Source organism: Mugil cephalus, chromosome 22, assembly GCF_022458985.1.
Source record: "Mugil cephalus isolate CIBA_MC_2020 chromosome 22, CIBA_Mcephalus_1.1, whole genome shotgun sequence".
NCBI classification, from domain to species: Eukaryota; Metazoa; Chordata; class Actinopteri; order Mugiliformes; family Mugilidae; genus Mugil; species Mugil cephalus.
In genome coordinates this window covers 8,418,721-8,433,520 of record NC_061791.1, presented here as the reverse complement: position 1 = coordinate 8,433,520, position 14,800 = coordinate 8,418,721, and the positions used below count along the sequence as shown (strand labels likewise).

Below are 14,800 nucleotides of genomic sequence, written 5' to 3'. Positions count from 1 at the left end.
TGACAATAGGCGACACTGAGCAATGGTACCGACTTAAAAGTGGGCATGCAGCTAGTGTGTGTGTGTGTGTGTGTGTGTGTGTGTGCTTGTGTCTCAGGGCTAGGTAGACCGGCTGGTTTGTGTGTGTGTGTGTGTTTCTTCACACTATGATGGTGACAGTTGAGAGGGGATACACAGCACTTCGTTCCGTCCTGATGCCCCTGTCACTTCTTGGCCTTGTTCCTTTCCCTCAACTTCCCTTACCAGCCACCGAGAGGTGGAGGGTGAGGGTACGGGGTGAGACGAGTCGCCCATACACAAGGGATGGCCATTCTCCCCTGGGAGGAGATCAGAGCGATGCCATTTATGCAAGAATCTCAAGATCAAAGAAACAACTTTGAATAAATTCAACTTTGAGAGTTGGCCAAGGAACCTGAGCCACTTATTTAATACAAAATCTATCTATTCCACCAAGGAATGCTGGACTGAACAGAATATAAACACGGTTGCAGCAACGTTTAATTGGAATCAAGGTTAAAGACGTTCTAATTTGTAAGAGGAACCTCAGAGGAGATTTCAGAGTAGTACATACACAGATAAAGACTGACATATTTAAATGTACAATCAACACAATCTATGTGATGTCAGACTAGTTACTTCATAACTTGACCTCTCGCAGGGGCAAACATCCAATGCTTTTACTTAAAGGTAGACGTCCTATTGTTGCTTGCTAATTGTGTGGAAAAAAATGTGTCTCTCCTTGCTATATTTCAAAGCACTTGAGGCTGTCTCCAGGGCAAGGCTAGCGGTTGCCGCAACCAAACACAATGCCTCCTTGGTAGCATGCTAATTGTGGCGCTGCAGTTTAATTAGCATTGGCATGGCATACCACAGTAATGAGCATACTGAGGTAATGGATGTCTGTGAACACAGCGACAGGTAGTGGTGGTACAGAATTAATGAGTCAGAGGGAAAAGAAGAGAAGAAGAAAAAAATAAAAAATTCGACGAATCTGCCAATTAGATTTTCCCTCCGAAAAGGTTATTCGTTTGACAGCACCAAAGACGCCTTGGGAATACAAACTGTTGAGAAGACAAGAAGCTTGCAGCATGACTTGCACGTTTTATCAGTCATTTCGCGCGTTTACCTTCGAGTCCCTGAGTATCTGTATCGGCCTAATAAGCTTGTACATACGTCTAACAGGTGCTTAGCATCGCATGACACGAGCAGACGACTTCACAAAAGAGCTTAAGACGGACTTTATCACACGCACTGGGAGGTAGAAGGTATTTGCCTGCAGCCACGGGCACAGATGACTTTACTGCGCTCATTCCACTTGAGGGGCGAAGAATCGATGATTATGAGTGTTAGGGAGAAGAGATGAAAGGAGACTGAAGGAGTGGGCGAGTGATACGGTTTATGGGCAGACGTGTCTCCAATGTAACAAAATATACTGATGTCACAGACGTGCAAACAAATGCAAAGAAAAAACGGTAAAACGCAGTAAAATACACATTGAAACATTGACGATATAGCAGCAGAACTAAATGTAGAGATAAAAATGGCAGACTGAAAGAAGACTAATGGAATGCATACGCATGCAAAAGTGAAAGTGGGATGGAGGAGAATCACGAAATGAAAAAGTGAGAAAGAGATTTCAGTGTTCTGGGAAAACCGTCACAGTCAAACGGCAGATTGAGATATGTTAAACCAATTATTAATGTGAAGATATTGAAACATTAGTAGCACTTGTTCAAAATTGACACCCAATATCACAGAGTAATGTGAGATATTCTCGACGCCCATGACAAATATGATGACATTCATTTTGACAATGGTACTTCTCCAAATATGGTTTCCAATCTGTCTGGCTGTCATGCACGACAGGCGTGTTGACAGCCTAGTTAACCACTTACAAAATTGACAGCTGACTGCAGAAGTGTCTCTACTTTACTTGGGTTGAAGTGGAGATGGAGATCGCAAGAAAAAATCAGCCTAAGAATGTGCTGTAAACAAAAACAGCAAGACAGAAAACCACAGGGTTTAGCTGAATGGAAAAAGCATTCGCAAATCCGTCAAATTGTGACACTCGTAGAAAAGCGGCTTAAGCGTGATGCTGTCTGACTGCCATTTATGAATTTAAGCTATTATACTCAAGTGTTTTTGCATTTTGTGGTAATGCTGCTATGTAAAATAAATAATTACAAAGCATGTCATTCGGCATTCATTTACCAATTCCAACACCTAAGCCTACAATATAACCCATTAGAGGTATCATTCTGCAAAGTGGTGTATATGCAGATTCACCATGCTAATTGCCCTGGCGCTCGGTGGCATCAGATCAGCTGAAATGTCCGCTACATGTTGATGAGTGACGAGTTGTATTGTTTCTGTGTGAACGGGTCTTAAATATAGTGTGTGGCGTACAATGTTAATGGCCAACAAGTAAAAAGAAATGGTGGTGTGAGGGAAAACTTTCCTTTCACCCGCAGACCCACACAGACCTCCTCGCAGGCATTAGCATAAGTTGAGCATCGCAGCGGAAGAGAGCATGAGCAGGCCAAGACGGTCGAGCTGACAGCCAGGTGAGGCTCAGAGTTCACACGGATTGTGTCAGGGTTCACTGCAGGAGGGGGAATCTGATGCAAGTTTAAATTTCAAAATATAAATACATACAGGGGGGCTTATGATACATGCTTGAAATGATAAACAGAAGCACATCTCCCTGCAGAACTCGGTTAAAGTCAAGCTTGTGGGAAATTATTGAGGAAATTTGCCTTTTTAAACACACGGTCGGTGTTTGTCAAGGACAATGTGACTGTACGGTACACACACGAACAAACAGGTGCACCATCCGCTCCTGTTGATTTCCTCTCCTGTAATATTGATTGCCTTTCTCCTCTTCCCCTGGTGTTCTCTCTAACAGCTCCTATCACCGATCTATAGAGTAAATAAAGGCAATGCTGATAGAAGAGGAGGGGAGGCGGGGAGGGGAGATGGGAGGGAGCACGCAATTCTGTTTTTTCTCTCAGGGCAGTGATGCGATTTCAAGGTTGATTGGAACAACAAACATCTGGAGGAACACTTTTGAGAAGGAAGTGCTTGCAGTCTTACCACTCAGCACCGTCCTCGCTGCACAAAGTAGGCGTGGGTGGGGGACTTTTTTTTTAGTGTGCGTTTTTTTTTTTTTTTTAGTGTGAGTTCCTTTTTGAGATATGTTATTAAATATGCATTGTTTTAGCCTTTGGTCTGTTGTAAGTGAACAAAGAAGGATGGCTGTTTTTGTTCTGTGTAGAAATAAATTTGGCCAGACATAAAAAAAACACAAAAACCTATCGAGTATTATAACTCACAACATATTTGTGTTGTCTCTTTTGCTCACAGCACCGCAGACTGTCACCTGTAGGCTTATAGCATCACATTTCTGTGAATAAGTTGTGCATTCATTGCTTCTCCCTTTGGCTTTTTGTCTTTGATAATGGCAGGTTAATCAATTCGTGTAACAACTGAGCTGAGAAGGAAACATGAGAGGATTTGGAGCTTGTGGCTTATTAACCGTTACAGTGAATTCAAGCCTCTAGTGAAACGTTGGAAACTGTAGTTTGTTTGTTCTGCTGCTATTTTAAATGACTTTACTCTTTAAGCAGGGGTTCGTGGTTTAGCAGTGATAACCTATGGACATCGGAATCCATCTGTCTATATATAATTATAATAATACTTGCAATAATATGGATAAAAATGGTAGCAGTTCATGACGGATATGTGAATTTGTTAATAATGAAGCCCATAAATCAAGGGCTTTGGGTCAAGTATGTGTGTGTAACAAGTACAAACTTACTGTAATGCATTAACCATTATACTAGCTTCCAAATAAAACTTATATGTATAGAGGAGTACATGCTGCCTATTTATCTTTAGATATTTAGAAAACTAAATTACATGCTACCATCATTATCACCACCATTATGTTTTAACGCTTCAAATGTGTTGGTTTGATAGATACGTGATTGTGATTACAGTATAGCTTTACTGGACAGGTTCTCTGTGGGGCCTAAATCAGGCCTGTTAATGGCTTTCCACTACAACTGCCCTCGCATGACTGTTAAATGAAGTGGGCACGGAGAAAGCTACATATATACATATCATTAACCATTTTATCACCTTGGGGAGTTTCCTTGGAGATCATCAAAGCATAATTTTCCAGACCTTGTCATCTCGTGTGTGTTTTTATGTGGCCGGGGTAACTAATTATTTTTTAAATGATCCTCAAGAGACCGAGCAAGACTGACCCGCACGGGTAAAAGTGACATGTTTATGCAGGATGTATATGGCTCTGTGTGCATTATAGGTGTCCACACATATATTTGCATGTGAGTAACCCGCACAATCAGTGCATAGCAATCGGTAACTGCTATTCTGGTGATGGCGAAATAGTGGAGGAGGGGGTGGGGGGATGAAGAGAATTTTTTTTTTTTGCGAATGTTAAATATCAAATGATTCAGAATAGAGGCTTGTAACCACAATGCTGCAACATGGTTTTACTTACGTTTGGTAAGATGGCAATATTGATTGGTTAAATACCTTTGCCTAAAAATGCAAATTTGGATAAGTAAAAGTAAGGGACATGGAGTCCTGCCTGCCCTGTGGTGGAGGTGGAGCTCAGGGGAGGTTTCAGTTACACCAAGACGCTGTTAAGAATTCACAAGCTGGGAGGAAGATGGACCTTGAGAAAGGTAAACCTGCAGTCGATCAATCCCACTGGGTTGTACATTTTGCTTGTGTGTCCCTGCGCTATAAAGGTGAAACACTGCCGTGTCCAGCCGACAGAAAGTGTGAGGCTCACGTGCAAGCAGACACACACACACACACACACACACACACACACACACACACACACACACACACAGAGCACCTGTTATCTCTGTTCCTGCCCTTGTGATGGTCAAACATCTAGACACCTGAGATTGACTAAAGTGGCATTTTGGTTATTTTCTCTCTGGCTTTCTGGGGCTCTGTTCTTGTTTTGGTGACTTGACACTTACCCTCCTCCAGGACGTGTGTGTGTGCGAGTGTGTGTGAGTGTGTGTCTGCCCTTGTGTGTATGCTTGTTAAGACAGAAGTAAGCCAAGGTGAGCCAATTCTATCTGGCTAAGTGTGACAGTCCAATCTGTGGCCACCCATTTGCTCTGACTGTGAGGACGTCAAGAGTGTTAATGGGTTTATACACACACACACACACTCTCACACACACTCTCTCACACACACAGATAATGAACTTATAAATTATACATTCACATTCCAGTAAAATTTCAAATGTGGAGACGTCGTACAGATTTAACTTCTATTTTTTCTCTCTTGAACACAAACTTTATCCTCAATAAATATTCAATTCTTGAATATCATCCTGATACCTTTTTACTTCATCTCTTATTCTTTAAGTTGGCCTCCTTCCTCCTTTCCCCCCAGGTTTCAGTGTGTCCCTCTCGCACTCACACCATGTCCCTGCCCTCGCCGTGTCCTCTCAGTGCCAGCAGGGATGAAGGTGCTAAATGTACTCAGTCTCACTCCCCTCCACACTCACACAGACACACACATACACACAAACACCACACTCTACCCTTGGGCTAGCACCAACACAAGAAACCAATTTTCAATTTACAGTGGAGTGGGAAATCTCCCTGTCCCCAGCAAGCACTATCTCCCTCTCCAATCTTGAGGGATAGGGGGTTTGACAGAAACTGGGGTGTTTGTGAATTTGTGCGTATCTGTGTATCTGTGTGCGCATGCTTGTGCATTTGACGGACAGAATGACAGGCCATCTTAAAGCAGAGGTTAAGAAAAATGCAGGGAAAAAAAACAACAGGTTATTGAGGAAAGTGAGTCAATTTCGGTTAATGAGACAATCTGCGAGATTGCGCTCAACAGTTTTCTACAGTAACAGAAGCTATCGCTCTCCTCGTGTCAACTCCTGAAGATTGGAGTGGTGCCCATCACAACCTTGGCAGTGCCCATCAGTGTCTGTGCTCTCACCATGCTCTGGTTTCAGGGCTGGTAAACAATGCCAGTGGTTAGGTTTGGTAATGGATCTAAGGGGGCCGCTGGCACAAAGCTGAACCCCAGGAAAGCAATCTGAGACTTGGCCCGAGTTGGCTAGAGGTGTCCCTGAATGCTTAAAGGCTGCAGGGGATGGAGTACTGGGCACGGGCCCAGGCGTCATGCTGGCAGGGGAGGCTAACAACCCAAACAAAGCATCCCCCCAAAATGCCTGGTTAGTATGTTGGAGGCGTAGTGAATGAATGGGAGGGGTCTGAGGAGATATAGTGGTTTATATGCATGAGGAGCGTGTGTGTGTGTGTGTGTGGGCATGTGTTGTGCACACGTCCTAGTTGTACTCACATGTTGTGCAGGACACACCAACCGCAGTGGGGATCTCTGGATCCAAGACATTCACTGCAGGTGGTATACTGACCACAGGCCTCCACTGGCACCCTTGACAGCTGCAGAGAAGTCGGAACACAACAAGGTCAAATCCCAGCAGAGATGCATTCAACATTTTTATTTTTGAAACGATGAAAGGTGTTAGGATGAGCAAACATATGGGGACTTAAATGTTCCAAGATGTGTTCAGATGCACAAAGCGAGAATGTGATGGACATATTGGCATGATGAATTATGATAAATACCTGTAAATAAAGTGATTGGTTTTCAGTTACTTGACAATGTTACTGCATTATAGTTTACATCCTGAATGTTTTTCTAAAAAAACACGATTACCATCAACATTTATGATGGTTCAAAACTATGTCCAAAAAGTTGTGATGGGATGATCTTAATTTTTCTGCATTTTGTAAAACAATCTCCACCTTCTGCTACTTCTGATTCAGCCAATGTCTCCAGCTCTATTTACAGCCAGACACATCCACTGCAAAAAACAAATAAACCAAACTAATATGCAAAGTATTTTGTGACATGACTCAATTTTATACAAATATCGCAGCCTAACAGTTTCCATCTTTCTCCAATGCAGCTGGCTCCGTGTGGACTCGACCACTTGAGACAGCAGTCCATCTATTATGATATATAGCCCTGCCAATTCAAACTGGCATTGACTGGCACTGATTGGCAGGGGCCTTGAGTGGCCGAGCGCAAGGGGCAGAGCCGAGGTAGATCTCGGCTGTCCCCCCTCGTCTCGTCGCCATGGTTACCGCATGCCGCAATAATAGGTGCTGCTGGCACTTTTGATTAATGAGCCGTCATTGGCGGATGACTGCTGTCACTCACTGATGACAGCGAGGAAAGAGAGACGACATCATCAGTGTGGGACTGGTACTGGGTTGTTATGAGGGCACGGGGGCATAGGCGTTTGTGCATGCTGGATTAATATGTCCGATTTAAAATGGCAAATCAATTTTAATTTAATGAGGATGGGCACAAACAAAGAGATCTCCCTGGAGATGTTAAGGTATGTCGGACAATTCAAACCTCTCTTTGCTTCATTTACAAACACTTACAGGATGACAGTAACATTTAATACATTCACACAAAGAAATGAAGTCTACTGACGACTTATTTTATATACAATGACTGACATATGCATTTGGTTTGATGTGCTAACAGTATTCTGTACAGACAATAGAAACAATGTCTGCAGTGGATAATTAATGCTAATGACAATTTTACTGCAAACAATCATACTTTTGTATTAAAATGTACACACTGAACTTTACGTGAGACGTCAGAATGTGATTCAGGGCCTTACATAAGTCAATAAAATCTCAGATTCAGTGCACCAACTGTAAGACAGTAGATGATGAGGATCAAACCATATTGGTCTACTGGTCCCTCGATATTTCTTTGTGTGCAAGTGATGTAATTATACACGCGTACACAACAAATTTTACTGACTAAATTCCCTATTTGAGGGTATAAAAGGACCATAATTAAACCGTGCAATGTAGGGCATGACTGAATGTAACAAGAGATCAGGAATGCCTCAGCTTAGTGGTATCTCTAAAGCGCAGCCTGGCACTGACGGCGGTTCTCTCTGTTGGACTATCACACGGCACATCTCCGCCTGACAGCCGCACGCTCTCTCCCTCTCAAAAATACACACAGTCAAGTCGGTTTTGCACACGGCGGAAGTCATATTTCCACACACGTGCGGGCGGAGAGGCACACGAACGACAAAGACGCACATACCGTCACTGAAGTTAAGACACTGACACACTGGCGTGATGGAGCTGCTCTAAAAACACAACCACTACACCCTTCCCTCTTCTACTCACTACATTTATGTTCCTCCTGTGGATCTCTGCAAGTACTATAAATAGACAACATGTGGAAAACACACACACACTGACACAATTTTACACACAGCTGAATGAATTTATGAGGGGAGGTATCTACTTGTCAAAGACGAGAAGAATCCTGTTATTTCAGATAGGAAACAATGCAGGTGCATCTCTGTGTGTTAAATGTTTGTGTGTGTGCTTCCGCAAAACCTAGCTAGTTTATTTTTCCCACCATGCTGTGCGGAGGCATATTTGCATTAGGTAGATAAAGGGAATGAGTTTGAGATGAAATCGGGGAGATAGTGAAGCAGCGGTGTGTGCACATGATCAAACTCAACACTGATCGTTATTGCACAATGCATCGCACAAGATAGATTCCTCCCTCCCTGTCACTCTCCGCCAGGCCTGCTCCTCCTCCTCCTCCTCCTCCTGAGATCCAGCGCTGCCTCGGACCACTACCAGCTAAATAACCACTCAGTCACTGAAGTGAAAGGCCACTGTGATAGCTCGTGGATGGATCTGAGCTCCCAAAGCCTTATCATGAGCGCGTGTGTAACCACAATTTCCCTGGGTCTGTGTGCGTTTAAGTTATGTATGAAGCCATGACACTGCGCTGATCTCCCATGAAAGCCAAGCACCCAGACGGAGCAGCACCAACCGATGGCACCATATCCTTTATAATTTAACACTTCATCAGTGTCAGATATGTCACGACACACACAACCCAGGAGCGCACACACATACAAAAACACACACAGAGAATTAAGCTTAGATTGTGGAATGAAAGGAACCTCCTGATGCCTATCGAGGGCCCTGATGCCTGCGTCTGGGGAGATGGTTTTTGTCAACACACCACATAAACAGAGCAGCACAATCGATGGGTGCCAATGTGGGTCCTCTGTTCCAGTGCACATATCCTGATATCATTCATGTCCTCAGACACTCTGAGGTGTGTAACATCATACATTCATCATCTCTCCAGAGCCTTACTTCTCTATCTGAGGCGCACACACACACACACACACTTTAGCAGGCAACACTTTTGTCTCCCCTTTTAGGGATTGAGGGATTTGGTGGCTAAACGACCCAATGCACCCCTTGTCCCTCTCATCTCGATATCGCATTCATTTCATGCTATCTTCTTCGTGGGGCCTTGCCAGCGAGGCAACCATTACGGCTCACCGTCTCTTCACCGTGACTGCGCTATCATATCAGCGGGGGTAAACACAAAAGATGGGGGTGCATGGCATTTATAATTCCCCTCCTGTTTCAGGTGAGTAAATGACAGCCATTACACCCTGCACTCTCCCTCCTTTCACAATAGGGAGAGATGGAAGCTGCTGAATATAATCATGCTTTTAAAAAAAAAAAAAAAAAAAAAAAAAAAATCTCGAGATCACAGAAGTACTTGATGCCTTAATATGTGGGGAGAAATGAAGACGCGCAGGCACAATGGAGTCAAATCATATACAGTGTCTATAGAGTAAGGATGAGTGGCCATTGTGTCTGTGGAGATGGATGTTAAGTGGAGTAATAGTGGAAGGATATTTACTATATTTAGTATTTTACTTCAAAGACTTAGTCACTCCACTTAGGAGATGATAAAGACCGGCTTTGTTTGTCTTTACCCGCTTCCTCCCCCTGTTATTACGTCATGTTCAGGGCATACACATCCACCTGCAGTGGTAAAGAAACCATTTATTAAATCTGCACAGACTTTTATTATCAACTAATTCTTCTAGCCGCCTCTCTATTCCTCTCTTTATCCTACCATTTCCTGCCCCCTACACTTGTAATTAAACAGGGATTCCACCTGCAGCCAAACTACACCACTCCAAATGAACAGAGAGAGGGAAATTAAAGTGATAGCCCAATCCCGCTTTCCAGCCTGTAGGCCACACTGAACTTCTCTTATCTTTTTCTCTTCATCCCCCAGGCTAACTTTGTCTTTTTCTCCTTCCCTGGTGTGAATTTGTTCATTAGCTTGGCACAGTGTCTATCGTCGCTACTGGCCGGGAAGCAGAAATTAATAAGAAATAATTTGGTTAAATGTCTGTAATTCAACGTTATTCTGTCTTTTTTTTTTTCTTTTTGCTACTAGACACATTGTAAGTTTACCATGTTGTGAAAATGAGTGCTGCTTAAGACAGCAGTCACTGACAATTCAGCTTCCTGATGACTGCAAGTACATCAGCTCCAATCATTAAGCCCGTTAAGTGGAATCAGTATTCATATTCATGACAGTGAATATGAATAATAATTCTGTAACCTGCTGTTATCTCTACAGTCTTTCAAATGGAAACAAGTCTGGCAGCCTCAACCAATCACTGGGTATAATTTTATTATCATGCCACCATGTGGGGTATTTTAACAACGCAAGTTCTTTCAATATAACGATAATGCGATAATGTATATTCGAACCAGGGAAACATCGTCTAAAATTCTCGCTAATTCACTTATCTGTCTCATAAAGATCAGGTCATTCTCTTATTTATTCCTTCATGCGTTTACAGATGCCTCTCTCCCTCTTTCATGTCTTCACCTCTCCCCTCTCCAGCCAGATGGAGGAAAGATTGACACGGGAGTCAAATGAAGCGAGGGACACATCAACGACCCGCTGCCTCGTCACAGCTGACGCACCACTCAATCCGTCAGCCACCAAACCAGCGGTATTATATCATAAACCCAGTTAACGGAGCGGGCCAGTGGCTGCAAGTGCAATATTGTTTTCATTTGATGTTCTAGAGGTTAAACGACAAAGCCATCCATTGCACTGTCAAGACTGTCAGCGCATGACAAACGACTCGGATACAATCAATCATTTTCACTTATCTTTCCATTCCAAAGAGGGTAAGCGCCCCAATGCGCAAAGGAAAAGAGCAGGTAAATAAGCTTGAAGCAGTTTACTAATAATAGCTTATAGATTAGAATTTCCTGCATGAGACGTGTTTTGCTACATTTTACCATCTGTCACATTTGACATATCTACAAACGAAGCCACCAAGTTGAAGCGTGCTGAACTCTGCTACTATAAATTCACAGAATGTATCATACTAAAGTCTTCCCATTACATTGTTATTCCTCAATGCAAGAACCATGCTGTGTGCATGATGGCCAAGGTCTCACATTGGCAAACACATGACTAATTCTGCACTGGCTGCACCATCCTGCCTGGGGGCATAGCTTGGGTAAAAATAAGGCCTGTATCACTCAGACGGAGTGCACAGCTTGGACTGCTTCCAGTAACTGACAGAAGATGCTGAATGGTGAATCACCATGAGTGACAAATTCAATAAAATGAGTGTCTGTTATAAGGGGCTTGCAGGAAAGAGTGAGAAAATAGAGGAATACACTGACAAACGGCAAGAATGAATAAAGGGGGGAGAGAAAAAAAAAGAAGACAAAGGTAAAACTTCAAAATGGACTTTGAGTGAGCCAGGAGTTCACTCCAACCTTGTCTGCTCCAGTTTGTTGACATTTTTCAGAAGCGTGTCAGGCAGCAATGGCTGCAACATATCAGCTCTGTTCGCTTGCCTTGTTAGACCGCAAGGAGCCTGGAGCTAAACTGGGACACAACATAATATGCACATCTAAACACCTTCATAACTCAGAGCCGCACACTAGAGGGGTTAGGAAGCCACACTCTAAGGGATGTGGTAAAAAGTTTCCTACTGATAGAAATTAAAGGATGCTGGTATTAAACATCTTTTATGAGATGCAAAGACGCGATACTTGCACAAATTGGCTTGTCGGATTTCCCTAGGGGCTTCAAAACAGAAAAATAAAACATTTGGCTTTCAACGATCTTACCACACCATCATACACATTTTCAAAAATTCACACTTACAGATCTGCATTTGGTACACTGAATATAAATAACAAATTAGCGCAATGCCGCACTTCTAGCAACGGTTTATATGCTGAATGTAAAGCCTTAGCATATACTGGAAAAATTACCTGAGAATTAAAGTCCTGTAGGAACATGCTTGATAAAATCTAAGCACTGACTCGCTGAACAGCGGCTGGCAGGATAAGTTTATGTGTTGCTGTAGGGTAGTGGCATGGCTGTGGGAACGCCAAAGCATGGAAAGGCACAGCAAACAGCTTGAACAGCTCCCAAATGCCCCCAAACTCATGTCAAATCTCAGCCAGCTGCTGATTAATCTGCTCTGCAATGAAGATCCTATCCTTTTAAATTACTTTCTCGTGACTGGGTCCAAAAAGTAGCTGTTTTTATTCCAGCTGACATTAAAAAAAAAAAAAAAAAAAAAAACTTAGACAGTGGGTTCAAACATTGCCACCTTCCTAAAATAATGGTCTTTTTTTTTTGACAGTTATTTTTTTTTGCCTAAACCCTCTCCTCGTGATGCTGGCCACCACTGGTAAAATTGCCTACATCCTCAGTTGAATAGATCATGTGATTCTACTCCTGTAGTGTACTCCAGACTGCCAGAAACAGGCCATCACCTTGCCATCTGAAGGTCCTTAAGCATGATGAGCTCCTGAAACTGAATGGATCATTAGCATCAGACCAGGCAAAAAATCTGGAGATCCGACTGTGCATGACTTGCGGGCTCCTCAGTTTATGAGTCAAAGCAAGGTCCATTTCAAGCTATCCTTCTCGGAGGACTCTACCACAGAAGCACTACCACAAAGGATGCAGGTGCCAAACGAGCCGATAGCATGGATAAGAATGTTTCCATGTGCTCTGCCAAACAAGGAGACCAAGTTCCAGGACCTCTGGTCAATGAAACACGTCATGCCCGTCAAGCGTCATCACTTATTTGACATTTTGCCACATTAATAGGCATCAGTCAAGAAAAGGTGTCGACATGTACCTTATTTCTTTTATTCTTTTGGCAGTTCATTTAATGGTTTTGTGTATTTCAGAACTAAGAAAGTCAGCAATATGGCTGCCTCCAGCGAAGACTGGCAAGGAGGGTCAGTGGGTCATTGCAGCAAACTAGCAGTGGTTCATCAAGTGGGTGGAAATACTTCAGTAAATATGAAGTCCATTCTACAGTGACATGCAGGATATGTAAGTCAATCCTGAAACACAACAAATGTACTACGGCATTACAAACTAATCTGAAATGGCATCCGCAAATGCCAGCAAAAGAACGATCCATATCCTCTCAATGACAGTCAAGTAACAACTTCGCCAAATATCCTGCAGTAACAGAGAGAGGGAGGCTACACATCAACAATTTGTTGGTGAATTCCACTGACTAAAGTTATTAGACCTTTAGCTGCTATATATTGATCCTATTTTACAACATGCTGTGAGTACTATTAAACACGATTGATTGTGCCAATTTATATTCATATCTGCAGCGCACGGTATTGATAGGCTCATGTGTTTATGCTTAATTCTGCGTGTTCTATTATTTGACATTGTTGCTGTGGTTTTATAGGGTGTTTTTTGTCCTTGATGTCAGTGAAAGCACCATGCAAGAGACGGCTATTATGGTTGAGCTGAGAGTTTGCCGAGCTACAGCAGCATATTTGCAGTGTCAGACTGACAGTGTTCATGGTGTGGGTATGGGCTAAGGCCGATACTAGCCTGTGCGTGTATGTATTCCGGTCAAGAATATAGATTTCACTGTTGAAAAGCATTACTTTCTACTGTGTTTTTACGTGTGATAGCATCGATACACCTATTAGTCGACTTTAAAAAATCGGAAGCTATTCAGGCCCTAAAACCTAGTAGGTCTATGTCAATATATTGCAGGAACGTGATATAGTAACACAGTACTTTGCGGATTATGATCAATTATTATGGTTATACATTATCGTAACTTGCCTAATTTTTGTGATAATATATTGTAGTGTTGTGATAATTGTACCCCATCAAATACCTCACCAGTGTCAATTTGAAGCAAGAAATAATAAAATACTACGAATAATTATGCATAACTGCTAAATTGTTAACTATAAAACATTAATACAACTGATTGTGGCTTTTTTTCCCCTTTTTTTTTTAAATATTCATGTTTCATATTTTGTAGCTAAAATTTTTATTTCTCAAATATGTAAAAGAACGAACCAGTGCATTAAAACGGTTCCATAAATTATTCATAACTGTGTCAGTAACTATTCCTCACTTCAAGGAGGTGATGAATATATTTATAGCACCTACTAAAAATGTTGGTGCGTGATTTGTACTTTACTACTTTTTACTAATGACCCCTAACATCCACCGGCACCACCTCATTGCTGGGGCCCAGATGTTCTCATTGTGGCTGACAGATGAAGCAGTGTTAAAAGTATAGTAACACAGTAGTGGACTACTCTACCAGTTCATATTAACAGTGGGGTTGACCTGCCCTTGTCACTCAAACTACTACCCTAACATCCATAATCACAACCCACTCTACAATCTGACTGTCCTCTTCACACCAGAACATCTCTTTAACCCTAATAGGACTTCTGTCTGTGTGTGGAGGTTGAGACAGAATGAAAGGAAGAAATATCCAATTAGAGGAGAGCCAATCACTGGATTAATTAGAGGGCAGGGATGACAGATTACT

At 42.5% G+C, this 14,800-nt stretch overlaps 1 protein-coding gene across 2 annotated transcripts in view; it reads right to left on the bottom strand.

The window, feature by feature from the left end:
- Window positions 1–14,800, bottom strand: part of plxna4 (plexin A4) — a 205,050-nt gene that overhangs the window by 63,759 nt on the left and 126,491 nt on the right. For both annotated transcript variants that reach the window (XM_047575065.1, XM_047575064.1), the window contains exon 5: window positions 6,376–6,476. In XM_047575065.1, coding sequence (XP_047431021.1) covers window positions 6,376–6,476 — 101 coding nt within the window. The remainder of the gene's footprint in view (window positions 1–6,375; window positions 6,477–14,800) is intronic.